The sequence below is a fragment of the Aplidium turbinatum genome, chromosome 2 (assembly GCF_918807975.1).
Source record: "Aplidium turbinatum chromosome 2, kaAplTurb1.1, whole genome shotgun sequence".
In the NCBI taxonomy this organism is placed as follows: Eukaryota; Metazoa; Chordata; class Ascidiacea; order Aplousobranchia; family Polyclinidae; genus Aplidium; species Aplidium turbinatum.
The window spans coordinates 17035182-17062262 of NC_137473.1; the positions used below are offsets into that span (position 1 = coordinate 17035182).

General features: G+C 39.4%; 1 protein-coding gene and 1 long non-coding RNA gene across 3 annotated transcripts in view; one reads left to right on the forward strand and one right to left on the reverse strand.

Moving 5' to 3' along the window:
- On the reverse strand, positions 1–7962 carry LOC145765399 (uncharacterized). Of its 2 annotated transcripts, XM_082577217.1 has the most exons (11): positions 7565–7962; positions 7103–7233; positions 5549–5642; positions 4324–4421; positions 3442–3513; positions 3132–3265; positions 2890–2982; positions 2429–2522; positions 1757–1998; positions 1480–1655; positions 1–1194 (listed from the first exon to the last, which is right to left on the reverse strand). In XM_082577217.1, the coding sequence occupies exons 2-7, from the start codon at positions 7163–7165 to the stop codon at positions 2892–2894; spliced, it is 552 nt and encodes a 183-aa protein (XP_082433343.1). In that variant the 5' UTR covers positions 7166–7233; positions 7565–7962; the 3' UTR covers positions 1–1194; positions 1480–1655; positions 1757–1998; positions 2429–2522; positions 2890–2891. The 2 variants fall into 2 exon arrangements, with proteins under 2 accessions (XP_082433343.1, XP_082433344.1); XM_082577218.1 differs by lacking the exon at positions 7565–7962 and having other exon boundaries at positions 2429–2519; positions 7103–7374.
- Positions 7449–27081, forward strand: part of LOC145788377 (uncharacterized) — a 27163-nt gene continuing 7530 nt past the window's right edge. The window contains exon 1 of the long non-coding RNA XR_014291509.1: positions 7449–7714. This is a non-coding gene — a long non-coding RNA (uncharacterized LOC145788377). The remainder of the gene's footprint in view (positions 7715–27081) is intronic.

Below are 27081 nucleotides of genomic sequence, written 5' to 3' on the forward strand. Positions count from 1 at the left end.
TATGGTAAATGGATATTTAATATGACGATTGATAATGGTAGATATTTACACAATCCACCTTCACTGACACATTGCATGCTGTGTTCACTGTTCATATAAGTATAAGTTTGGCTCCAGGTCCCCTGCGGTAACAAACACGTATATTAGCCCTAAAAAGGGGGGTTTCACGGTTGCCAGACGCTCATTGTCGCCTGGGTTGAAAGAAAGAACAAGCAAGCCTGTTCTATACAGAGCATCTCCACTGCTATACACAGCTTAATTGAAAATTCCAAAAGGCTTACAGCGGAAAATGTTGACAATGCAAATGATAAGCACTTAAAAGGTTTGCTTCCTCATTTCATCTAAGGAAGACACTGCACACGCAGACTTCATCATATCTGCTTTCTCCCCATGACGTTGCGCGTATGCATTAGGTTTTGTTCGCTTAGGCAATGGATCACGTGCAAACGCAATGCCAGGTTTGCGCTTCCGCACAACTTTAAGAAATTTCTTCACATCCTTTCGAATTGTTAATCCTGCAGGCTGCATCAGAATTGCAACGTGATGCAATATAATCTCTCATCGTGGACAATTGACCAAGTGCATTTGTCACGTCTGCGTCTTCTTCCACATTATACACCACATCGAACATTTCATTGACAACAGTCCGCATTTCCTTTATGGTGTTCAGTCTTGCGTTGCTTAAAATATTGCTTGGGCCGGGTACGTCTTGAAGAATCTGTTCCATGTGAGTGTCAGACGCAAAACAACTTGAGTCACACACTTCAGCAGAGTCTGGTGGGCGCTCACGCCCAGGCCTAACTGCTAAGCTGTCAACTACGCACGGGTAGAGAACAATGAAAGGGGAATTTGCGTACCAAGTAGGAAAAGTCTCCCAAGACACATGGGCAACGTGTTGAATAACCGCAAACATGTGCTTGCACGGAAGAAGATGCTTCTGGAAATCATCGCAGAAACAATTGGGGATGGTACTTTCTCCACCAAACGTTACGCGATAGATTAATTCCGACGAAGCACTTCTTACAAGAAATGCATCTCCAACTTGAGAAATGGAGGTGTATGGAATTTCATCCGATGAAGCAATTCTTCTCAGAAAGTTACCGATCACCTCGTTTGGTCTATTGTACAAATACTCTGGAATGGAGGAGTTGTACTGACGATAGAATTCCGAAGAAAAGATTTTGTTGTTCGTACCTGCAAAGCAAGCAAACAGTGCTCAAAAGCAACATCTTATAGCTTATAGGTCGGACTACAAAAGTAGCCCCGCAAAAGTACGGTCAGCCTTAATAATGTCATTATGGTTATTGTTTAGGACGGTATGTGCAGTTGTGCACGTTCATTCGAAAATGACATGACAGTTTAGGCATTCTTGAAATTTAATATCTAGCATTCTAACCCTTCAAGGCTTACAATAAATGGTAGTACCGTACTGTAATTGCAGTTGTACCACAATAACACAGCATGGTAATTCTCACTCACCGACGCTTGTTGTCAGGAAGGAATTCTTTACGAATTTTCGCTACAAGAGCTGACAAAGATTTATCCCTCCGTGTTCGAATGTATGACTCCTTCAGTGTTCTGTTTTGGCGTTCCACTCCATTGTTTGTGTGGAAGGTTACGCTCCACTTGTTGGCTCGATAAAACCACACCCAACGCTGCAAATATTTTTAGCTCAGTACATTGCAATTGTATCTAGCAGTGAACGTTGCAAAATTAATGCTGTGAATGCTTGCATTGAGTTACTCATTCAACGAACCTGCCTTTCTGGAAGCCAAGCATTTTCAATGTATCTTTGAAGCTTGGGGTTATTCATCCAGCACTTGCTGGTTTTGAAATCATTTCGTGCATCTGTGAAGGACTGCTCAGAAGCGGCTTTAGCCAATTCGCGCAAATGACCCATTACAGCTGGTTTGTTGTCACCAACACCATTGTCGCTTCTTCTAGTCCATCTTTCCCAAGCTTACTCTCTATGGAAATCGCACAGAAGCACTAAACAATCTGCAAAAGAAATACGAGAAAAAATTTAACTGCTTTTCGATTTGGTGAAAAAGTCCGTTTCGTGACCCACCCTACTACTTATGCTCCTCTTGATGAAAGATAGTTTGGTGACCCATGCAATAAAGTATCGATGTAGGCTATATCTTTAATTTCACTTTTTTTAACTAACTGACATGTGGTTGTGTGAGTCTCTACTTTTCATTTCTTGCTTTATTGTCAACTCTACCATGCTGACATCCCCAGTAGTGAGTGCATGCAATGACAAAAGGAACTCCTGGTGTTTCGTTCCACTGCAGTCTGCTCTTTAAACCACCTAATACATGAACAATGGACATATATGCAGAGATTATGATACAGCACACTTATCTCATATAAGCAATACATTTGTGCAACTTGAAGCCGAAGCCAAAAGCTTACTGCATCACATTACCAGCTTTGTTTTTCTTTCCCTTTATAAATTTTGTTGTTGTTTCTTTTTCAAATTCTTCAACACTTTTAGTCGCACATTCCCATGAAGAAAACTACTGCAAACAATGTATTGATAGTATATAGAACAGGAGTCTACAAACACTTTTGGTACAATCCTAAAAACTAGTTGTATATCCTCCTTGGATAGCAATGCAATAACAACAAAGTATAGCAAACACCTTTACAGGTACAATAGTTTTATTCGTTGCTAGTTTAAATTGTTTTGCAACCCAAAGCTGAAAGTTGCGTGACCAAAGTTTAGATTGCAACCCACTATTTGCAGACCTTTCATTTACAAGACTGAAAAGGCAATCCGGTGTTTGCTGCGTTGTAGGATACATGAGTGGCAATCACTTCATTGGATGATCACAATATCTGGAACAATACAAGTTGGACTTTTTCGACGATAACAAATTTACTCACCTTTACATCAAAATTTTGAGTGATGTCTTCACCATCTTCATTGTGTTGAAATGTTTCACCAACACTGTTCTCTTTTTGTCTTGCATCTTGTAACTATGAATACAATTTGTCTTTGAAACTTTTAGAGTTACACTTGTCATTGCAAAGGTTAAGTGTAAGTGTAAGTAACACATTTATAGTAGGCTAGAGAAAAAAGAATTGTTGAGCTGGTACGTATTGTAAGTACGCTACTACTGTAAGACCTTGTCAACTGCAGGGAACTTGACTCTATACTCATCTTCTTAGTCATCTGAAAAGAATTGGTGCCAGCACAACGTGCACGAAGAACAGGTTGTATCTTCAATTTCGCATCTTCTGAAAGAACCTCACTTGACACCTGCCAAATAAAGAGAAAGCTGCAGTACAACATTTCACCAAACTGTATGAAACTTGCATTCATTTTCATTCACGCAGAGCAATCCGTAGTGAAACCTCACCGTTATTTCTTGTATGGATGTTTTTTCAACAAAATAATAATTCACATTCCCGACAAATACAAACAATGATACTTACTTGAAAGTCAGGAAACTTAACCACTTTTGATAGGTGAATTGTTGTATACTTGCTAATTTTTCCAGTGCATTCCTGAATGCAGACAGGAATAAGAAAGTTAATACTGTACAATTTGGCCTACTTTAGATTGATGTTTCACAATAATGACAATATAGGGGAAGATGGGAACACTTTGAAGACATTTTCTAAATTTAACTGCTACATACAAGAATTAAAGGAAGTGTAAATAAACTTTTATTAAACTTATATTGTATTCCAAAGTTATTGCATAAAAAAGGTAGAAAATAGAAGCGCCGCCTTTGCACAATTTTGGTTTGGTTGGCTGGTTTTTGATTGCTTATCCTCAGACTGACAAAGCCTTTGATAGGTTATTTCAAGTAGTTTTTCATTCTTGCAGAGGCTTCTGACGCAGGGGCAGTTACCGACATAGGCAAAGTGAACTTTTTGGATTGTTGTTGCTGGAAAATTAGTCGTGCCGCTGAATGGATAGCAGTCCTGAAATGTGTTGCTCAAGAGAACCGAACCAGCGCTGCTTGATCTTGAGTTGGGCGTGTTACCACTAAGCTAACAGGGCGGACGTTATTCAAACAAACAAACATTCTGTTTAAAGCAACGCCATCTAAAGTGTCCCCACTTTTCTGTACTACCAAAACTTCTTGGTGCAAAGAAGTAGAAGGCTTAGCAATCTCAAAACTAGTCAGACAGTGTAAAAACAGTATGATGACAATATCAAAATGTTTCCCATGTTAATACAAGGCTGTATAAAGTAAAACATGTTCTTTCTTAATAAAGCATGAACACTTGAACAGTGAAGATTTTATATATAATTAGGTGCTCATGTGTACTTAAATTCAAAAGAAAACAACAGACTTGGCTACTTACAGACCCAACTTTCGCTGATGAGACAAAGTCAGCTCTTTGGATAATGACATATGGTGTTTTTGTGGAATCCCAGAAAATGTTTTGACGTTTTGCCAATGCTAATACAAATAAATCATTTTCATGCAAGTCAGTTTAGTGTTAGCCTATACAGTTAAAAATCAACTTCCATTTGCTAGGCCATCTTCAGTGGGTGCAACCTAGTTCGTACCCTGAACAGTTCGTACCCTGAAAAGATCGAGAAAAAAAATTAAAAAAAGCCAAGGTCGCTGATCACAGTTTAATAGCACAAAACACGAAGTCGCTGATCGGAGTTTCCGCAAACAACCTCGAGAGTTAGAGTTAACGGAAACTGCAGAAAAATATTTGCAGAAACTGGGATCAGCGAGGGTTAGAGAGCATAGATTACTCGATGGTTAGAGTTAGGGTAAGCAGAAACTGCGGGAAAATGTTTGCGGAAACTGCGATCAGCGAGGGTTAGAGCATAGATTACTCGATGGTTAGAGTTAGGGTAAAGGTTGGCGGAAACTGCGATCAGCGAGGGTTAGGGTTAGAGCATAGATTACTGAGTAATCATTATTCTATGGTTAGAGTTAGGGTAAAGGTTAGCGGAAACTGCGGAAAAATGTTTACAGAAACTGCAATCAGCGAGGGTTAGAGCATAAATTACTCTATGGTAAGGGTTAGCGGAAACTGCGGAAAAATGTTTGCGAAAACTGCAATCAGCGAGGGTTAGAGCATAGATTAGTGTATGGTTACTGGTTAGGGTTAGCGGAAACATGTTTGCGGAAACTGCAATGAGCGAAGGTTAGCATTAGGGTAGAAGGGTTACAGTTAGCAGAAACTGCGATCAGCGACTTCGGCTTTGTGCTATCTTTCTCTCGATTTTTTCAGGGGAAAAATTTAAAAGGTTTGTGGAAACTGCGATCAGCGACTTCCGCTTTTTTAAATTTTTTCTCTCGATCTTTTCAGGGTATGAACTAGGTTGCATCTATCTTCAGTTAAGTTGACAGCAAACAACACACAATCAACCAAGACAATGTATCTCCTCTTGACTTTTCCCATTGTTCACTGAAAGAGTGAGTCAGTAATCACGTAAGCAATTCCAGTAATAGAGTTAGCACACACTCAAGGGCAGGAACATCTGCTGAAAAAGGCCGTAGTCTAGGTACCGGTATCATAGAAAGTTGTTCTTACAAAACTGAAGTAAAGCAAAAAGCCTACTTACGAAGTTCATTAAAATGTTTGTGCATAAATTTCCCTCCACCTTTCCGTCCAAACTCTTTGATAGCTTCAAGAGTATCCGCTTCACTTGTAAACCACTACACAAAATAACATTGCAATGCAGACGTTGCAAAATGCAACAATTAAAATGATGTACGGTAACAACCGAATTTTGCAGAATCACAAACGGACCCTGGGAGGCAAAGCCCAATGCCCCCATGCGTTCGCCACTGGCTACACTTGATCAAAGGAAATAGTGAGTCATTTGTACAACAGCTTAATTGAAGCAAACTACGAGACTAAAAGTCAAACACTGTAATTTACAATGAAATACCTTTTTAACTCTTACAACAACAGAGCGTACAACAGAATGGTGCGGTATGCTTCCACGCAAATGAAATACCTTTTTAACTCTTACAACAATAGAGCGTACAACAGAATGGTGCGGTATGCTTCCACGCAAATGAAATACCTTTTTAACTCTTACAACAACAGAGCGTACAACAGAATGGTGCGGTATGCTTCCACGCAAATGAAATACCTTTTTAACTCTTACAACAATAGAGCGTACAACAGAATGGTGCGGTATGCTTCCACGCAAAGCAATTAAACAAAAACAACAGATCTACTGCGCGATGACAAACTACCGTATGCCACCATGCCACTAGGTCCGAGTGAATGAAAGAAAAGTAAGCAAACCTCTAGTCAAAGCACTAGACAAAACGCAAGGTGACCACCTCACTACACTGTTACCGTACTAACCACCAAAAAGTAAAATCCTCCACAGACCTACAAAGGCTACCCCAGGACACAAGTAAATCTACAAATTAAGTTAACTTACAACAGCAAGCCCACTTACTTGTTCAAGCAAATTAAGTTAACAATAGCAAGCCCACTTACTTTTAAGATACAGTTGACTAGTTGTCTGACGTTTTTAGCGGGAAGTCAATACCAACGCATTTTCGGCGCCAACAATCATAATGGCGTGAGTCACATGACTGAAATCAGCTGATTCGTGAGGAAAACTGTCCTACGTTAAAGTGTCTACCTCAGCCATTGTTAGTGTACCTATTCCGCGCGTTTGCCAATGCTTTTGTAGGGACCCGTAATGAATTTTCATTGTTTTGAATTCAATTCAATTTATTTTTCCTTGTCAGAATACAAAAAAAATGATATTGTGAAAAAGAAATACAGGAACAAAACCAACAAAAGGAAAAAGTGGCAAAACCATAATGGTTTAAGACGTGCATGAAAGGATCTAATATTGCGGTATATGAATCGATAAATATACAGTAGTTAAGCACGGCCACCAAACCTAATACTTTAAAACAAGTAGAAGTAGATGAATTAATTAGTTAAGAATCAGTCGCCTCCTCGTTCCTGAAACAACTGGAGCGCTAATTCTTAAAGCAATGAGAACACGACTGAACACAACTTAACTTTCTACAAAGTGTAATTCTCCCATCATATTTGCGTTTCTTAAAAAACTCAGTTGTTGTGAACAAATAATTGACAAAACAAATAGTTTTCTATGCAACAACACAACCGCAGCTTTTACCAGGATTCTGTTCAATAGAGATTGATGGCTTTCGATTTTCTCCGTTGTAGCAAAACGTTGCATTATGACGTAAACTCGTGTGATTTCATCAACAACAACTTTTAAAGAAATATAGCTTCAGTTTCAAGTTGCTGTGAAATAACAACTAATAAATATCTCCGCAATTCACCTCTATGACGAAATCTTTATATGATTTCACCTTTGCTGTTCTACAATCGCAAACACATTGTTGGAATTTGTTAATTTTAAATTACGTAATTGCTTGCTTTTTCTTTTATTTTGAAAGTGCTTTATATACCTCCGCACAAACAAGTTTTACATATAATATAGTAGGCCTATAGTATAGTATGACAATTACGATAATTCTTACGTTTCAAATTTAAAAATCTATTCATTCTAAAAAAACGCTAGTTCAAAAATTGGTGTTTCAAATTCTGGGGTTAATAAAATTTCAATAAAAACCTTAAACCCCTGGACTTTAGATATGGCGTGCTGTGCATATGGATGTAGCAAACGAAGAAAATACAATTCAGATGATAAAAGGAGTATCAGTGAAGGCAGCGAGGATGAAGAATCAATTGCGAAGAGAACATTTCCGCGTTCATTTCACAGGTATGGAAATATTGTGATACTTTTAGCGAGCTATGAGAAAATAGAAAATACTAGTATTGTAACGATAACACTGGTTGGTTGGTTTTGAATCTTTATCCTCGGACTGACACTGACTAATTTCTTTTCCTTCTAGGCGGAGATTTTGTGATTTTTTTGTTATAAAGTGGACTTTGTAAACCTTCTTTCAGTGTTGTATATATTTGTGAGGAAACTGAATTATGCATTAAACGGTTACTAACTACCACAGCTGGGAGATTACCTCTTCGTCCAGGCATTGTGGAAGCTATTGCGGTAGCTGTGCTTGAAAATAAAAATCATTCCAAGATATTTACTAATCTCACGGATCATGTGTTTGAATGCACCGTTACCGATAATCACATTTTTAGGCTAGTCAAAACTGTGTCCAAATGTTATTTAAAAATTAGGTTTTACCACATTGGTAAGGAAACCTGCAAGCAAATACAAGGCAAATTAGTTCGTAAAACGCTTAACAAAACAGTAATTTTCAAACACCAATAAACCACTTCCTTTCGACATCACATCAGTAGGCTATTGGTGAATATTTAATTTGTTTTGATTTTGTTGAGCTATACATTAATGCCGCTATAATATAGCGTATCATTCGCTTAGGTTTGATGTAATAAACTGTTTGTTGCTATTTTTACAATAGGCTAATCATCAGCTCAGCTGTAACGCCAAATTGAATAAGAGTTCTGCTGAACTGCTGGATATGATGAATTCAGTGTATCATGGCCTATACGTGCTCTCGCATCGCAGTGTTTTTGCTTTATATTATAGACTGTAGGCTATGTATAATTCTGTGCACTTTAACACATGCTTTTATTCATTTCATAGATGAATAAAACCTCTATTACACCAAAGTTCTAAATTATAGTTAACAAGTTAGTTTTCTGCAGAAGCGCAACCAGCTCAGAAATGTTATCGTTAACAGCGCAGCTTTCACGCGAGTTTGAGACACTAACAATGGCCGACGCCTTTTTTCAATTTCTTCAATCGAAATACGAGAAGCGCAGTCTAGTTGTAATAAGATGTCATAAGATGTCTATGCGAAAACTCCATCAGCTTCGAAAATACGGAAGAAGATCGTGAATTGGGAACAGGATTTTCGTGAAAGGGGAAAAATTCCTAATGCGTAAATGGGGAATTCGTGGATGCAACAAATCTTTCAATTGCACGTTTATTTTGGAATAAATTTGCTTCCATTTGACATGGTTAGCTCCTGCATACCTACTAATTATTTTCCCATAGTTTCATCCAAAAAAAAAAAAAAACTTTAGCGTAATGGATCCCGAAAACGATGTTGGTCTGTAGGAAAATATGTATAAATTACCGCGGATCAGCAATTTTCCTAATTCTTATTTATTTAGTGAAAAATATCAATTCAAACATTTTAAAGACTTGAGAACACAATAGCAGTGATGACAATACTCATCAATTGATTGATTGAATCTTTATCCTCGGACTTGAAAAGCTTCTTGCAGAGCTTAATCCTGGCAGTTTCGCATACTTGTAGAGGCTTTGAATCACTGACGCAGGCCCGGTCACTGAGACTGACAGAGTGCAGTTTCCGATTGTTGAAGTCTTGTTGCCAGGGAGTTATTCCATCCATTAGATGCAGCTGAATAGAGAGCAGTCCTTAGCGTGCGTTGCTCAAGCCCACTCACCGAGAGTCGAACCAGCGCCGCTTGATCTTGAAGCTTCTTCCTTCCAGAAGTGACGCGCTAACCAACTGAGCTATCCGGGCGGACGCAACAGTGAAAAAAAAAGAAATTTATAATAGAAATTAAAATGAAGACCACAGCATGAACACAACACGGAGGAATTAAAATGATTTAACAAAGTCTTCAAATATTTTGACTCGCTCTGCGTGACGAGTGCGCGCGAGACGTAGGCTACTATGGCATCATAGTTAGTGCATAGCCATTTGTTGCCTTTAAGGCAGCATGGATGCAACAGATATTACGCCACATGCTGGGAAAATGGAGATGTCTGGATTTAAATCATCCGGGGCATTTTGCATATTTCAAACATGTGCTATGTTCCTGTTACTGACAAATAAACCATTGATTGATTGACATTTGTAAATTTGCCTCCGGCTCTGAACACCCCCACACTAGCCTAGGGTGCGGCTGATGCCCCGACCTGAAGCAAAACACCCTAACTTTTTTTTTATAGGTGACACTTGGTACAAAAACAATATTTATGAAGTTTAAGACCAATCTATAAATGTTTAGGGGGTCCAGATTTGAGTTGAAAATTGAGAAATTTGGTACTTAATTGCCATAATCGTGTAGTTTTACAGTGCTACATAGTCTTTCATTTATCATGGTAAATTCTGTATTTAAGGTCATCTAGGCTCCACAGTTGCAATGTTTCACACAGTATGTTGTTCCTTTGCTATTATTATGTTCCATATTATTTTTTAACAAGTAAGGTTTTGCAAGCAGACAGCCAAACACTATCTTGAGAAGTAATGTGACAACCTATTGCAAAATATGCTTGATATGTAATTGCTGGAGAATGCAAGTATTAAGTAGTAGAACAACATAGTCTGTGTATTAGCCAGTACAATACACAACTTTTATTAAATGTGAGTGACTGAAATCTTCCTGGTCACCACTTGTCAGCTTACCTTGAGAATCGCTAAAAGTGAAAACATGCCTATGTGATGTCATAATACCTTCAAAATGACTTACCACTGTTTATTATTATTGTAACTGTCTCCGCCGCCAGTGTAGCCAAATCGTTTGGCATCCGCTGGCTTCGATCAGTCTTTCAACAAGGTTGATAGGATCTCCATTCTGTTTTGTCCTTTGCGATGTTTTGCAATCGATGGAGATGTGGTGTGCTGAGCAGGGATCCCAGGCCAGCTTTTCTGATGTCAGATCTCAGCAGTTGTAATAAATTGGTACGGTGACGTCCGGTTCGGCCTTGATACTTTTTGCTGCCAATTATTGCAAATTCAAGGGCTTTCTGAGGAGGTGAGTCCTGGTGAAGTCTCAGAATGTGTCCAAACATGTTCCATCTCATGGTGGAGATCTTGCAAGACAATGGTTCACTGTTGCATATTTTGTAGAGATTTTTGTTCGAGATGAGACTGTTTGGCCAAGTATGACCAGTTATGACACGTAAATGTCTTCGATGACAGGCATCCAATCTTTCAAGACTTGCTTTGGTAACAGACCAGCTATTACAGTTGTAGATCATAATTGGGATGCAGTACGCGTTGTACAATCTTAGTCGCAACTGTAATGGGATTCTCGATCTCTTGCTCCATAGTTTCCAGTGTGATCTGAAAGCGACATTGCCTAAATTGCAGCGGGATTTGACATCGGCAGTGCTGCACAATAATGATCCCAAAAGTTTGTGTGTACGCCATTTTTCGTTTCCTCGAATCGGTAGGCTATCAGTATCAGTTTCATTTGTGTCTGCAAGAAATATGTGGGTGAATTCAGTTTTAGTCTCATTCATGAAAAGATTGTAGTTTTTCAGGTTCTTTGTAGCAATAGATTGTAGCATATCAAGTGGCTGTCTTTCCTCATCCAGAAACTCAACATCGTCTGCATACTCCATTTCCAAAGGCATGCATGTGTCAGATATAGGGGGGTTTGGTCTGGAGGACTGCTCTCGCACTGAGCTCAATGCTGCAGAAAGGTAGCAGGTGAAGAGTATTGGGGAGAGGCTGTCTCCTTGAGGTGAACCGATGGTAGTCTCAAAGTTTGCGGACATTTTGTTGTTAATGCGCACATACAGTTTCATGCCAGCTAGCAGGCTGCGGGTTAGTCGCAGTTCATCTTCATCACAGCCAGCTTGGTCTAAAATTTGAAGGATTTTTTTGCGTTTGATGGTGTCAAAGGCTTTGGACATATCTATTCCCATTTTGTGGAAGTCCCATTTTCTAGCCATTACCACTGAAACGAGCATACGTTGTGCCCAGACAATGTCAGCACAGCTTCTGCCACGTTTGAAACCGCTTTGGAAGGGTCCAGTGAAGCTGTCAATTTTGTCTCTAATCCGATGCAAAATGATGATGGAGAGGATTTTTCTGATGCTATTGAGGAGCACAATGGGTCGAAGATTAGCTGGTGGTCCTTTTGGTTTCTTGGGTTTTGGTATAACAATTAGTATGCCTTCGCCGATGGTGTCTACTGGTTTGTGTTGTTTGAATGATTCATTAATAGTCTGTGATATTAAACCGGAGGTTATGTCTTTGGAGAATTTGAAGAGTTCGTTGTTGACGTTATCAGGGCCAGCAGCACGACGGTTTTTCAAAGAAGAAATTGCTGCAGACACTTCCTCAGTGGTTATTGGTGTTTGCAAGGGTCTTGCTTCTCCGGTGAATGGTTGTATTGGTTCATCATCTGAATCTGTAAATTGTTGCTGAAACCATTTTTTTACAATCTTTACTTTGCTTTTGTCTGAGAGCACAAAACTGCCATTGACATCTTGAATCATGATGGGGGTAGGAGGCTTTCTCGCTTTAAGTAGTTTTGCTGCTTGGAACATTTTACTGCTGTCTTCAGATGCGGATATTTCTTCTGCCAAAGAGTTGGCTTTTTCTATTGCAACCTCCTTTAATCTTTTGGATATGCTGTGTAGGATGTTTGTACGTTTCTTTCGGAGGTTAGAGCGTTCCATGTTGCTTGTGCTTTGATAAATTTGTAGCCTTAAGGCTTTTTGCTGTTTGGACAGATCTGCTACTTGTTGATCAAACGTATGTTGTGGTGGGTTGCTTCTGGTGATGCCGGCAGCTTTTATGGCTGAAACTTTCATGCAGTCAAGTAGATGGTTTATAGTTGTGTTTGGATCATCGTTGCGGTCTAATTCGCTCAACATATTCTTCAGAATTTTCCTATATGATTGCTGGGTCTTTCGATCATCTCTCAGACAATGGATGTTGATTCTCTGTTGCTTGCATTTCTTTGGATGGCGTTTGTGAATTAAATGAATTTTATCAATTCTTAGTTTCGTGGAAACAAGCTTGTGGTCAGAGTTTAGGTCCGTGCCTGCAAAAGACCTTGCGTTTTGTAGTAGAGGGCGTGCTTTCTGTTGACAGATGACGTAGTCAATTTGGTTGTAAATAGGCTTACTTAAGTTGGGGTTGTTTGGATCTTTGATAAATCCCGTCCAGGTAGTGCGGTGTCTGCTTGGGTGTTGAAAGGCAGTGTTGCTAGCAAAGTAACCATTGGCAGAAAGGAAATCCATGAGTGCATTACCGTTCAGATTGCGTTGGCCAGTGCCGTAACTGCCCAGGCATGCGTTTAGGCCCGTGTCAATGTCATCTTGGGTAAGCTTTCCGAGTTTGGAGTTCATGTCGCCACATATAAAAGTAAGCCAGTTAGCGGGGGTGGTGCTAGCAGTGTGAAGTTCTGCATAGAAATTTTCAAGATTTTCTGGTGTTTCTGCTGCTCTTTCAGAGGTTGGTCCATAGGCGTTGATCAGCCGCATTTTTGTTAGACTACCATTTCGAGTTGGAATAGCGAGGTCCATAGTTGCAATTCTGTCGCTAACGTACTTATAGTTCACAACGTGGTTGATCAGTCTTTGGCCAATAATAAATCCCAAGCCATAATGAACTGATTTGTTTTGTTGCAGCAGGACAAGTTTGTGCCCTGTTTGTAGGTTGACTTCTTGGTGGTCCTTGATTTTGGTTTCTTGAATGCATAAGAGGTCAATATTGTAGCTTTGGCAGTCTTTGCCCAGAGTTTGCTTTTTGATTTCAGCATTAAGGCCTCGTACATTCCATGTGCCGATGGTGATTTCCCATGGTATAGTGTTGGGCCTTGAAGGTGCTTGTTGAAAGTTAGACATCTTTCCGAAAGTGGGCCGAGGGTTTATCCTTTTACCACCCACTCGGTGTTTATGCGGCTGTCAGCCCGCAAGCCTAGACGATGATTAGCTTCCTGAAAAATCAGTACTGACAGGGTGAACCGCGAGAAGGTTATCGTCTTTCCCACCCCTGTTTAGCTCAGTCAAATACCTCCAGTTTCAGTCTAGTAAGTGCAGATCATTTCTAAGGCATTGTTCCCAGGTTCAGAATAAGGTTAAATGTAAGGAGTCGTTATAGAGCACTTCTCCTATATCAAGACAAGGCTCCTAACCATTTTAATTGTGACAACTTAGGAATGGTGAATTACCTTAGACATTTAGTATGCTATGTGGTGAAACATGCCTAGAATCGTATTTATCAATTGCAAAATGCAGTCCAGAATCAATACGTGTAGTTTGTATTCAGTTGGTAGGCTGTTTAAGTGTTTAATCGAAAAAAGTTTGCTAGGCCATGTCTTCTTATGCACAACATGACCCTCGGTATGTTGTACTCGCTACGGTTACCACAAAAGCAGATCAAGGTATCAAACGTAGCAAGTTACCATTACCAACCTACAAGCAAGTGATTTTCAAATTAATTCAAAAAATTTTATCAGGAAGGCAGGTAATTACAGTACAGTTGAGCAAGTTTTTACGTTTTACTTGTGAGCTAAGAATTTCAAATGAAGATTAAGAGAGACATAGGCAAACCACTAAAAAACATACAGGAACTTCAGAAAAAGCTTAGCAAAGCCTTTCCTTTCTGGCCATGCAATGTAATGAAAAAAAAATAGCAATGAAGAAGACATGCTATTCCTTTTATCAGTATACAAGGCAACCGGGAAGCAAGTATGGCTGGAAAAGATAAAGTGTTAGAAGCAAAAGTTAAAAAGATCAGTACCAGGCCACAACAACAAGATAGACGAGTAGCAAAGGAGGAGACCCGAGTTAATGGCATAAATAATGGTATCGATTTAGAAGCTGAGCATGATGTGGACAACGAGCCATGCACATATTCAATGATTTGTGAGATAGAGGAAAAACACTCTCATGAAAGAAGATCAAAATCAGGAATAGCCATGTTCATTCCTCATGACATAATGAAATTTCTAGGATTAATCTCTGCAGCAATCAGAAACAGCATTACACCAACTGCTTTATCTCGTACTCTCCATTCTATGGTTCAAGCCTATTCTGGAGATGCTTTGAAGCTAAATCTTCATCCATCTCAGTCACACAGATACAGAGTTGAAACAGCGCAACATACCTCATAAAAAATTCTCTCCGCATGGTCACCACCTGCTGTTGGTGCTGTACATTGGGATGGGAAGCTTCTGGAGACTTTAACCAGCAAGTAGAAGCAAGATGATAGGTTCCGAGTTTTGATATCTGGCATCGGTGGCATTAAATTGTTGGGTGTTCCAATAATTCCAACCCATTCAACAGAAACAGCTGGAGCACTTGTGTCACAAGTTACTATGCAGTTGCTTGAAGATCGGCATTGCAAAGATTTTGTTACATTTCTTGTTTTTGACACAACAAGCTGTAATACAGGGCATTAAAACTGGTGCTTGTATACAACTTCAAGAAGATATAGGTCGCCCTTACTTTAGGCTGCGTGTAGGCACCATGTGGGTGAAGTAATTCTTTTTAAGGTGAAAACCTGTGGTGAAATGATATGTAATTATGTATCATAGAGCACTGAAACACAAATGTTAGAATGTCACTTCGTAATATCTAAAGTTTAACTCAAAAGCAGCAAAGGAGAGCTTATATTAAATCGATTATGGTTAAAGTTTACACAGCACTGTGGTAAACGGCATTAAAAGTATAAAACACTGATCTTCTAGTGTCAGTTATGGTTTGTTCTGAACAGGGTATTCATTCAAAGAATTTGCAATCGGAAGACACCATTTTTGAAATTTTTTGCAAAGTATGCTTCACAGATTTTGCCTAAACTTAGTACGTTTGCCATAATTCTGCACAAATTTCAGAAATTCCATTGCACAAAGTATGCAAAATTACCCCTAAATTGACACACTGGTTCTAAGTGAAACCTAAGCTGCTGTTCACAGCATAAAAACTATAATTTGCAATAACTTACAAAAATTAGCTGGTATCACATGAGCAATGAACATACAAAAATCACTCACATTTTTTTTTAAACATATATAAATCACTCAATTTAATGTCAAAATTGAAATTTGGGAATATCGATAATCCTATAACAGTTTGATTGCAATCTGGACCCCCTAGACCTTATTCAATTTTGCTGAAACTTCATATTTAAGCTTTGTAGACCAAGCCTCACTTCCAAAAAAAAGTTAGGGTTGCTACAATCAAGTTTTAAATTTTACGGGGCATCAGCCGCACCCTACACTAGCCTGTATAATATATGCTGTTACGGACAATTTTTAAATCAAACGTCACATAGAACCGTTGTCTACTGAACCTGACGTCTTACGTCATGGACTGTTGCTAGAAATAAGCAAAGATTGCATCACCTTTGTCACACCTGTGAAGGTTTGAGATTGAATGCAAACACTGAGATCGAATGCAAACATTGAGATCGAATGTTACGTAATAAAAACGATTGTCAGTAGGCTATATACGAAAACATCACAAAAGCGATCACTTAAAACAGTTCTTTTTGCTTACTGAGCAGTGAATACTATTTTTGAAAAAGCATTTGGTTTGTCTCATGAGCTTTGTATATTGAACAAGCGCATAAAGTTTAGAAACGACAAGAAGTTATTAAATTTGAAAATGCAATTTGAATCACTGCAAATGAACGTGTTTGTAAGTTTTTACTTCAGCAATTGCCGACGCCTTGTCACAATTAATAATATTACATCGGCAATCATTTTGCCGAAGTAAAAATATGCCGATTTTGAGGGCTGAATATTGTTAATTTAATTTCTTAAAGTCAATAATTAGCATGATGTAACCAGGGTTGCATTCCTGGGGGAGGGCTCAGGGGGAGCTCAGACCCCGAAATATGAAAAAGCTTGATTTAGGAGGGCTCCGGGGGGCTCGTTCAAGCTTCCACTTTTCAGCTCTTCTAGCTGAACAACAACTTATCGACTGAACAACTTACACTTTAACAGCTTTCTTACGACATAACTGCAAAAATGCACGAACATAAGTTGGTAGCAATTGGCCGTTTTCCGTGATTAGGCCCCGCATGGTTAGCTTAATTCTATCATGCAATCTACATATATAGTAAATCAAAATTTTTGCAAATGGGGCAATAAAGAACGGCATAACAATTTTGTGGCTTTTTTTGACATTCTAGATGTCTGCGTGTGACTTGACTCAGTGCCGGTCTTGGGGTATTTCGGGCCCTGTGCGGAATATGCTTTGCGGGCCCCAATGACAATGATCAAATTCAATAGCGTAGCTAAGTATTTTGAAGGGAGAGGGGGTGGTTTGACGGTCGGTGGGCGTTGCCTGATGGTGTGTTCGCTAAAAGCGACACCCAGCGGCGGGGGGTCTGGGGGACCTCCCCCAGAAAATTTTGAACAATTACTTTGAATTTGGGGCATTCTGAGAGCATGTTCAACAAAAATTTGGGTATGAATATTACTGTAAAATGGTGCTGTCCGCTGTCAACAAAATCGAATTTTAACCTATTTCGTCCCCTGAAAAGATCAAGAGAAATTTTGAATTGTTTGCGGCAACTCCGATCAGCGACTTCGGCTCTGTTGTTTTTTTCTCTTGATGTTTTCAGGGTACGAAATGTTCAGGGTACGAAATGTTCAGGGTACGAAATAGGTTGTGTCTCTATGTTTTCTTGTTGCTAATTCTTTTTTGAATTTTTCCATTGGAAATGCCAAAAGAAAGATTTTCTGAGTAAATTGCGGGCCCTGTGCGATCGCACGGTTTGCACACCCCAAAGAGCGGCACTGTTGACTCTTGCATTGAATAGCCTTTCCCACCCATGTGCCTTAAAATTTAGAAAAGTGGGTAAAATTTTCAGTGTGCGTTGTGTTGCGTCCTCACATCGTGGTATCAATGCTCTGTGGACTAGTTTCCCAGCATTGTAGGCTATAAACACTTCACAGCCCTCGCAGAAAGGAAGAATATTAGAGAAACAGATCGGGCAATCTTCAGAGCCTCAGAGGTCTCTGCATCAAAATGACCACCAAGGAATTCCTAGAAGATCTGGCGCTTTTAAAAGATTGTCTTCGCGGCAATTATCGCTTTTGTCAGAAACTCTCCAGACGTCCAGACTGAGAATATCAACTTCGTAGTAGCTAATCGTCACGTCAAATGGACTGTTAATTTTCTATTTCAAAAGAAGTTGTTCAAAAAGAAAAGTAGCCTATTTGTTTGATGAAGTTGTTAACTTGAGTCCTGGAAGTACAAAAACTAGCCTACTCCTTTAAAGGCATATAGAATTGGACCAGTTCCAAGCTCGACGTAGAGACTATCCTTCTTTTGGTCTTAGGCCTAATCAGTTTATTCAAGCTTCAGTTGACAACATTGGAAGCAGGTTGATGGACACCAACAATGAAAATTCTGTGAAGAGCTTGGAAATTATTATACCAGAGGGATGGCCTGCTGTAATCGAAGTTCCATGACAAAAAGGGGAACAGATATTATGGAAAATAGAGGAGAGATTTCATGTCACCACTCTTATTTTCGACTGCACGTTGACAATCCTTGCCATATATCATACGATAAAGCTGCTCAAGAATGTAGTAGCCTACTAAACATTGCTATAAGTTCTGCTGAAGCCGAAAGTGGATTTTCGAAAATGAACTTGGTCATCACACCGCTACGATCACGGCTGACCAAATCACTTAATTTAGTAATGTTGTTCATCAGCATCAATGGACCACCTCCTCATTTATGGAATGGCACTGCGGCAACTCAGAAGTGGTTGCGGACTCATCTATCGGCTGTGGATACTCAAGTTAAGCATTCTAAGCTGCCCACATTGAATGAACTCAAATGTTTGCAAAAACTGTTTGCTGGCTAAAATCAAAGACTGTCGTGGTGCTTATAACTTAATTAGCCCATAAAACCAAAGACCTGGCAGACAGGTTATTTGTTTTGTAGCCTATAATCTCGTTTGCACCAACTTGGAATATGCTTTTGCAGTATTTGGAGTTGCCTACTGTTCGTTAATAGCTAAATGAGATTTTAGTGTACTGTAGGCCTAACTGCCACATTGGCAGCTTATTGCTTCTTACTCGCAAAGCTGCAAACACAAGCGCTCATTTCAGGAGACGCATTTCCTCACTTCCTTAGTCATTTTTTTTGCAAGTTTACTTAAAATAAGCTTATTCGAATAAGTAGCCTACGATTGAGTTAAGAGATTGGAATTAGCTCATGCAAAGCGTGTTTCAAGTGTCTATGCATGTTACGGACAATTTTTAAATCAAACGTCACATAGAACCGTTGTCTACTGAACCTGACGTCTTACGTCATGGACTGTTGCTAGAAATAAGCAAAGATCGCATCACCTTTGTCACACCTGTGCAACATTACATAATCGTTAAATCTTGAATTACGAGATATGGTGTAAGCCAAATTCAACAGGCGTTTGAATAGCTTCATAATGCTTATCATTATTACGACACAGAAGTTGTTTACGTGCGTTTTAAATATTGCAATCTATTCTCGTCATTTTTAAAATTGTTGCTTGAAAAGTTGGTCGCATATTTAACTGTTTTGCTTAGTGCTTCCCAGCTGGACGAAATTTCCGTCTTTATCTCAGTAATTTGTATTGTAGTGACAAGTTTTAGTGGCGTATCGTGTTTCCTTCCAATTTCGACAGCCTTGAGGCTATTTTTACAGAAATACAATTCTTGAATATACGTTTTCAGAAGAGTGTTTCTTTCCGTCATTGCATACAGACGAACGGATCCTGGCATCGTATGTTACAACTTTCCCACGAAGAGATTATGGTTTACCATTGTGACCATAAATAATAAAGACGTGGTTTGTTAGTTGGTAGGCCAAAGAAACTTAAAGCACATAAATAATAAAGACGTTTTGTTGTCAGTTGGGACAAAAGCATAAAAGAAAATTAAAGACGTTTCTTCTCAGTTGGTACTGAAAAACTTCAAGTTAAAATTTTTTATTGTTGGTTATCAAGAAAAACAACATTGACATTCATTGGCAAAAAAAAGATTAAAGACAATCGATCTGTGCTTGAAGATTCAAGAAGACGAATCCAAGCAAGTTATGTGGAACTTTCTATAGCCTAGATTGGAAGTCTTCGGAAGTGGTAGGACTTCATATAGGCCTACCCCTTCAACTACGGTATTGTGAATTTAAATTATTTTTGTATTTTTACGGTCTTTGCAGTTAAGTTTTTTATAACTACTGTAATATTTTGTGTGTTTGTGTAACTAAATTTTTTTAATTGTTAAATTTAGCCCCAACATTTAATATGTCTACACTCGGTGGCGACAGGGACTCGGCCGCCGTAGACTCGACTGAGTTTAAGCCTGATGATGTTCTTTGCGGTCGGGCAGGCTATTCTGGGGAGGGACCCAGTAACGATGAGGCTAAGTCAGTTCGAGAGGCCCGGCATCTTAGAAGGGATATTTTGACTCAAATTGGGGAACTTTCTGTAGCCCTAGGTTCTTTGAGTGATAAGCAGGAACTGTTAATTTTTCGATCCAACTTATCTACTTTGGAAGAGGAATTACGGCATTTCCATGCTCTTTTGAGTAAAATTTTTAACTCTGCAATTTTGGCAGAACTTCGTGATAGGGTAGATGCCGAATTTAATTTGTTAAAAAATAACTTCGAACAAAAAGAAAGTGAGTTCTCAGATATGTTGGATGCTGACATACATCCTGAGGATAGCGCCTCAAATGTAAGCACTAGGATGTCTAGGAGTTCGTCTCGGATAGTGGCACAAATTAACCTGCAGCTAAGACGAGAGGAGCTCCAGATACAAGCCGAGGCCAAAGCGAGAGCTGCTGAGGCCATGGCGAGAGCTGAGGCCGAAGCGAAAGCTGCTGAGGCCGCCGCCAAAGCTGAGGCCATACGAGCAGAGGCCGCCGTGAGAGCTGAGGCCAAAGCGAGAACTGCTGAGACCGCCGCGAGAGCTGAGGCCACACGAGCTGAGGCTGCAGCGAGAGCTGAGGCCGAAGCGAGAGCTGCTGAGTTCGCACTCAAAGACGCCCAGTTGAGGGCTGAACAACGTAAGGAGGTAACTTTAGATGAATATCGATCAGAGGCGGGCTCCCAGCGTAGCTCTAAGAAGGGATCTTCTAGGCATTTCAGAAGTGAACATCAATCGCGGTTAAATTTAGATGAGTTAACCTTTTCCAGACACCTGTTCAATCCGTAAGTGGTTCAGTACAATCCATATGTTTTCAAGCTGTTTCAGGAGGTCTCGGGGCCGCGGCTAAGGATCTTCCGAAGGATCTAAAGCCAAGGCCTGCAAATTATAGCCGAATTCCTGCCCCAGAGCGTACATGTCACAGGGCCGCTATCAGAAGTAATGTTTTGCCCCCTTCACAGTTTTCTGTGCCGCTAGGTTTATATCGCCCAGCAGGGCCCGATTAACCATGAGGCACACGAGGCACAGGCCTCAGGCCCCCTGGTTTTGGGGGCCCCCAATTTTTTTTACATTAATACCGTAGGCGTCAATACTTTTATAGGTTTCAAGCAGTGCCGTGTCAAGGGGGGCCCGGATCCCAGGCCCACCATCACAAGGGGCCCACAAATAATAGATTTTTGCATTTCAGAAAAGTGTTTTTTGAGTTGCTAAAGTTCACTGCATGTACTTGTCCATTAAGAAGATGATGTAGGCCCTTATTATACTAAAACATCTCAAATTTGGGGCCTATTTTACAAATTTGGGCCCTAACTACACTGAAACATCTCTAAAAACACCATTGCTATCTAAAAACAAAATGCGATAAAGTTAGTAACATGTTCTGCAGAAATGTATTGAATGCAATTGAATATATGAATTCAAAAAGGGCCCAATTGCCACAAAGTGTTTTTGGCACAACTGTTTTAATTATTTTGGTCATTTACTTTTGTGGTGAAACTTCGATAATGATTACATGCTTAAACATACTGGTAAGAAGCATCATACCTAAAAAGTTCACTCATTGAGGATTCTGTGGAGAAACTATAGAGAAGTTGAAGTGCAATTGCTGTAGTTGGACCCATTTATCATTTAGAAGACATTGAAAGAAATTGGAAAGCACAAATAGTGAAATAAAAAAAAAACAACTGGAGGGCCCTTTTGAATTCACATATTCAGATTCTTTTCATCAATAAAAGTGCTTTGTTTTAAAAAATTGTAAGCTGTAAGCAAAATAGCATTTCAGATAGTTTAATTATCATTTCAATTTTAACATTTACAATACCATAATTATAAATATCCTTGACTAGTGATGTTGCGAGCAGGAAAAACCTGTCCTGTACTTTTAGCAGAAACGTTCTTCTGTATTTACTTTTTCTGAATATATGCACATGAAATTGCTCAATTATTTTCAAATACCTTATAAGCCTGGCATATCACATGTTGTACGGTACAAAACAAAAATCATTTTTAACACAAGGGACCTGTTTATTCTTGCCACTAACTTAGGCTACCATACCCTAAAAACTTTAATTAACTTGAATACCTACATAAAATTATGAAAGCTTTGCCTTGGAATGAAATAATGTTGAATAAAAATACTTGAACACCTGATCCTCAAAACGCTTTACACTGCTTTTGTTTACAAGTTACCGTACAATCACAATGTTTTCACCTTGGTTGACAGAACAAGTAATGTTGCCAGATAAAACATAAAAATAGTGAAAAACAATAATGTTATCAGATGACCAAATCTGAATGGAAATTAATAATTTCTACAGATTTGGTTTTATCCCCAGATTTTATCTGCGCAGTACCGGGCGGCAAAGCAGGGCAAAGTTAAAACAGTCAAAATTTTGTGTGGTACGATGGTATGACCGCGTCGTGACCGATAATGTTCCATTGCCAGTATTGGAACTGGTATATAAGCCCCCCCCCACCCCCCTTGGCAACTCATGACAAAGACAGGACTCAACCAAACATATAGGGTGAAATTACTTTACCTTTGCTTTACTGTTCACACACTTCCATCCACATGTTTTGGTCAATTCCTTTTTATCATGAGTTGCCAAGGGTGGGGGGACTTGTGTACTAGCTCCCCAGTATTTTTTATTTATTAGAAATTGTTAACACTTTTGGCTTTCATTCCTAGCAAAGGTGTAGCTTAGAAATGATAGACCTGTGTTTGAGGTTACTTACACTTGTGTTGTTTTCTAAACTGGTGAGAAAGTCTATTGAAATGAACCACATTTCCATGTCGATGCAGTGAAAATATACACAATATTATAGGTCTGCTTGACGATAGAGGGCCCAAAATTATTCTGGCCCCGGGGCCCACAAAAGGTTTAACACACCACTGGTTTCAAGGAACCATTAATAAACTCTGCTAGTTCAAATTCAAATGTAGCCTATATTTTGCTAGTGTTTCCTGTATGAAATTAAAATGAGCTCAATTGCCAATCTGTTAGAGAGATTTTTCATCCAATAATTTTTGTAATAAGTATAAAAGTGTTCATACTGTTAGAAAGTTGTAGGTAAATTGGCTAAATTAATATGTATGAAGTTATAGTTTTGCTTGAACTATTTTTTAGCCCATATTTCATCATTCGCAGAGACTACATGGCATTGTTTTGAAAGCGATTGCCAACAGGGACCCCTAAACTTAGCTGTGCCTCGGGCCCCCATGAGCCTTAATCAGGCCCTGTCGCCCAGCTTCACCTAATTTGAGTGGTTGTGAGAGGCGTGTCGCGTCTACTGATTTTAACGTGTGTGAGGATCGTGATCGGGCTGTGCATGTGACTGAGCCCCATCAGCCCCTTAAGGGATTAGCTTGTCTTCTCCCGCTAAATCGAGTTCTCAACAGCAAGATTGCTTTTTTGAATACTAAAATAGTAGGACGTTTTTTGATAAGGTGGTCTTGATTGGATACGATGGTAACAATATGCCATTTATCTTCTTCAAAAATCGTGTTACGGCCTTAATGGCAGCTTCGCCCTTTAAAGGAATTCGTTTGACTTTGTTACAAGCAGCTTGTGTTAGCACAGCTGCGCAAACGATTGCTAATTTGGTTTCCGACACTCCTGGCTTATCAGAAGAAGACAGGATAGAAATGTCGTTAGCTCGCTTGTCTCAACGTTTTGGAGTTCGTGGAGGTCTTTTTGCCGAACCAGAAATTAGGAAGTATGGCTATGGTAGCAAATTAACTTCGATCTCTTCCAGTGATTTGAAAGAGTTTAAAGATGAATTGTTGCAGTGTCTGCTTTACGCGCAAGCTTATGGTCAGCGTGACAAATTGGAAGGACGTTTTGTTTTGGACTTGGCTAAGCGACTCCCGTTTGACGCTAAGCAGCGTTATCTTGACTTTTTAGGTGATCAGTATGGTAGCACTGATGAGCCTACTTTTCAGAGTTTGTTTGATTTTGTTGTACGGGAGGAAACGCGTAAGTCGACTGATTTTAGCATTATGCTAATGGGCGATTTTGGTGAGTCGCAACATTTTAAGAAGTTTGGCAAAGGATAATTGCCTTCATGTCCGGTTAGGCAGACGTCGGTAAAACCCCATGGTAATGTGATGTCAGGGAGTTCGCAGTACTAAACTGCTGTTGGCGCACCGCGCGGTGGTGAGGCTAGACCTAGAGACATACCGGCATGTCTCTATTGTTCGTCACGTGGTCAAGTTGAATATCATTTTTTGTCCAACTGTAAAGATTTTTTGCGCTTGACACCTAAAGATCGGAGAGACGTTATTGTGAAAGCTGGAAAATGCTTGAATTGTTTGCGCCAGCATATGGTTAGGGGCTGTAATCACGCAAACAACTGTTGTCAATGTGGGCCTAACAACGAAAGGAAACACTTTTTTCTTCTGCATGATTTTTATGTGACGTCACGTGATTCTCTGGATTCGATCGGCAAAGATGATGCTTGTGCCAGAGTTCCTGTGCGCAATGTTAAGATTGGAAATGTTAAAGCAGCCTTTAACCGCATTACTGCTGCTCTGAATCCAATAACTGGCAAATCGAAGTTGGTGTTATAACTTTGGTGGTTAACCCAGCTTGGGCTGACGATGTTAAAACTTTACCGCATAAGCAGGATTTAAGTGGTTTCAGTCATTTTTATGACGTGAATATGTTTCATTTGAATGATTGTAGTACTGTAGATGTACTGATTGGCAACGACAACGCTTATTTGATGTGGGCTAAAGAAGAGGGTGTTGGTGAAAATCGTAGTGAACCGCATCGCATGCTTTACTCACTCCTCTCGGTTGGTTAGCTTGTGGTGGTAAGTCACCTTTAGATGAAAGCGAGAAACACTCTTCTGAAAACGTCTATTCAAGAATTGCATTTCTGTAACAGTAGCCTCAAGGCTGTCGAAGAATGGGGGAAACACGATACGCCACTAAAACTTGTCACTACAATACAAATTACTGAGATAAAGACGGAAATTTCGTCCAGGTGGCAAGCACAAGCAAAACCTTTTTAATATGCGACCAACTTTTCAAGCAACGATTTTAAAATGACGAGAATAGATTGCAATATTCCAAACGCACGTAACCATCTTCTGTGACGTAATAATGATAAGCATTATGGAGCTATTCAAACACCTGTCAAATTTGGCTTACATCATATCTCGTAATTCAAGATTTAACGATTATGTAATGTTTCAACAGGTGTGACAAAGGTGATGCAATCTTTGCTTATTTTTTAGTAATATTCCATTACGTCAGACGCCAAGATTCAGTAGAACTGAACGGTTTTATGTGACGTTTGATTTGTACAGATATTGTCCGTAACAGCTATGTTTTAGCGTGGGTTGTTTTTCGATATGATGTTCAGAAATAAAAACAAACTGAACACCTACACCGATTACGTATACTTTGTCTATAACAACACTGCTAGGTGTTATTAGAGCCCCCCAAATAAAATGCTAGGAATACACCCCTGGATGTCACGTACTGTATATTAGAAATTTGTTACGTCCGGTCAACACCACTGCATCCAATAGTGCCAGGGGTTCTTAACCGGGGGGTACGTTTACCCCTTGGGGGTACGAAGCACCAAAGCAGGGGGTACGACATGCAGTGTGAAATTATACTCTATTTAAGCATATGTGTAAAGAATGCTTATTGACCAAATTAAAGACTATCTTAGTGAAATGAAAGCTAGTGGTAAAAGCAAAATGGAGTTTGAGCCAATGCAGTTGGATGCCTTCTGGTGTGCACAACTCAACACATTTCCCCAGATAGCAAAAGAGCTTTAGAAATCCTTGTGGCTTTTGGGACAACTTATAGGCTACCTATGTGAAACTGGGTTCTCAACTCTTGCAAACATCAAAACTAAGCCGAGGAATCGTTTGGATCCATGAGATGTTATGCGTGTGTCCATCTCAAAGAAAGAACCTCGTTTCAACATGATTATTGACATTGATCAACAAAATAGCGATTCGTAGATTGACTGATGAATATTGTTGAACTTACAAGACTGTTTTTGAATACTGAAAAGTTTGGGTGTTCATCAGGACAATTATCGTTTCTAGCACTAGTTGCTACGTTCATCTGATGAAATTGAAAGTAAAATTAACAACAAACGAGATGGTTTATTGCTTCACTGACGTTTCGCGCACCATGACAATGCGCATCCTCAGAGCGAATAACATACAAAATAAAATTTCACCAGGTTATATACTGCAGTGCGATTGAAGGCCTGCAGTGCGAAGAAGGCATCCAAATGTTATTCGCTCTGAGGATGCGCATTGTCATGGTGCGCGAAACGTCAGTGAAGCAATAAACCATCTCGTTTGTTGTTAATTGTTAACTACATCCGCTTTTTCGTTCATCCGCAACATTAGAAGGGTAATTTTTTTTTTTATTTACAAAATAATGTATTTTTTATGGGTTATATAAAAAGAGTGAAGTTGGTTTTGAAGTAATTTAAAGTTTTTAGTTGAAAGCAAGCCAGCAGCAAAGCGTGAAAAAAATGTCAAATTGGCAATTTACCCTTCTAATGTTGGCGGAACAACGGAGTTGCTTGTCCCAGTAATCTACTGTCCCTAACTTAGTTGTTAATTTTACTTTCAATTTCATCAGATGAACGTAGCAACTAGTGCTAGAAACGAAGACTGTTTTTAATGCATGCATTCAACACGTAAGCTATAAATAGGCTACACTGAGATTAAATCCTATTATTACAATTTTATTTGCTTCCGTTGGTCATTGTAGACAGGGGCAGTGCCGGTCTTTGGGGTGTGCAAACCGTGCGATCGCACAGGGCCCGCAATTTACTCAGAAAATTAGGGATTGTAGATCATACTGTAATGTAGCCTACTGTCCCTATTAGAAAATGCAGTAATTTTTGTCATTTCCAATGGAAAAAATTCAATTCGATTTACAAGCAAGTACCAGTATCCAAGTACCGGTATTTTTGTTGAACATGCTTTCACAATGCACCACATTCAAAGTAATTTTTAAAAAATTTTTGGG

Excerpts from the sequence above, each read along its gene's own strand:
- LOC145765399 (XM_082577217.1), bottom strand. The coding sequence starts at position 7,165 with ATGCAACGTTTTGCTACAACGGAGAAAATCGAAAGCCATCAATCTCTA. Across the intron at positions 3,514-4,323 it reads CATCAGCGAAAGTTGGGTCT|GAATGCACTGGAAAAATTAG; the intron begins GTAAGTAGCCAA and ends GTCTGCATTCAG. Across the intron at positions 3,266-3,441 it reads TTAAGTTTCCTGACTTTCAA|GTGTCAAGTGAGGTTCTTTC; the intron begins GTAAGTATCATT and ends TTTATTTGGCAG.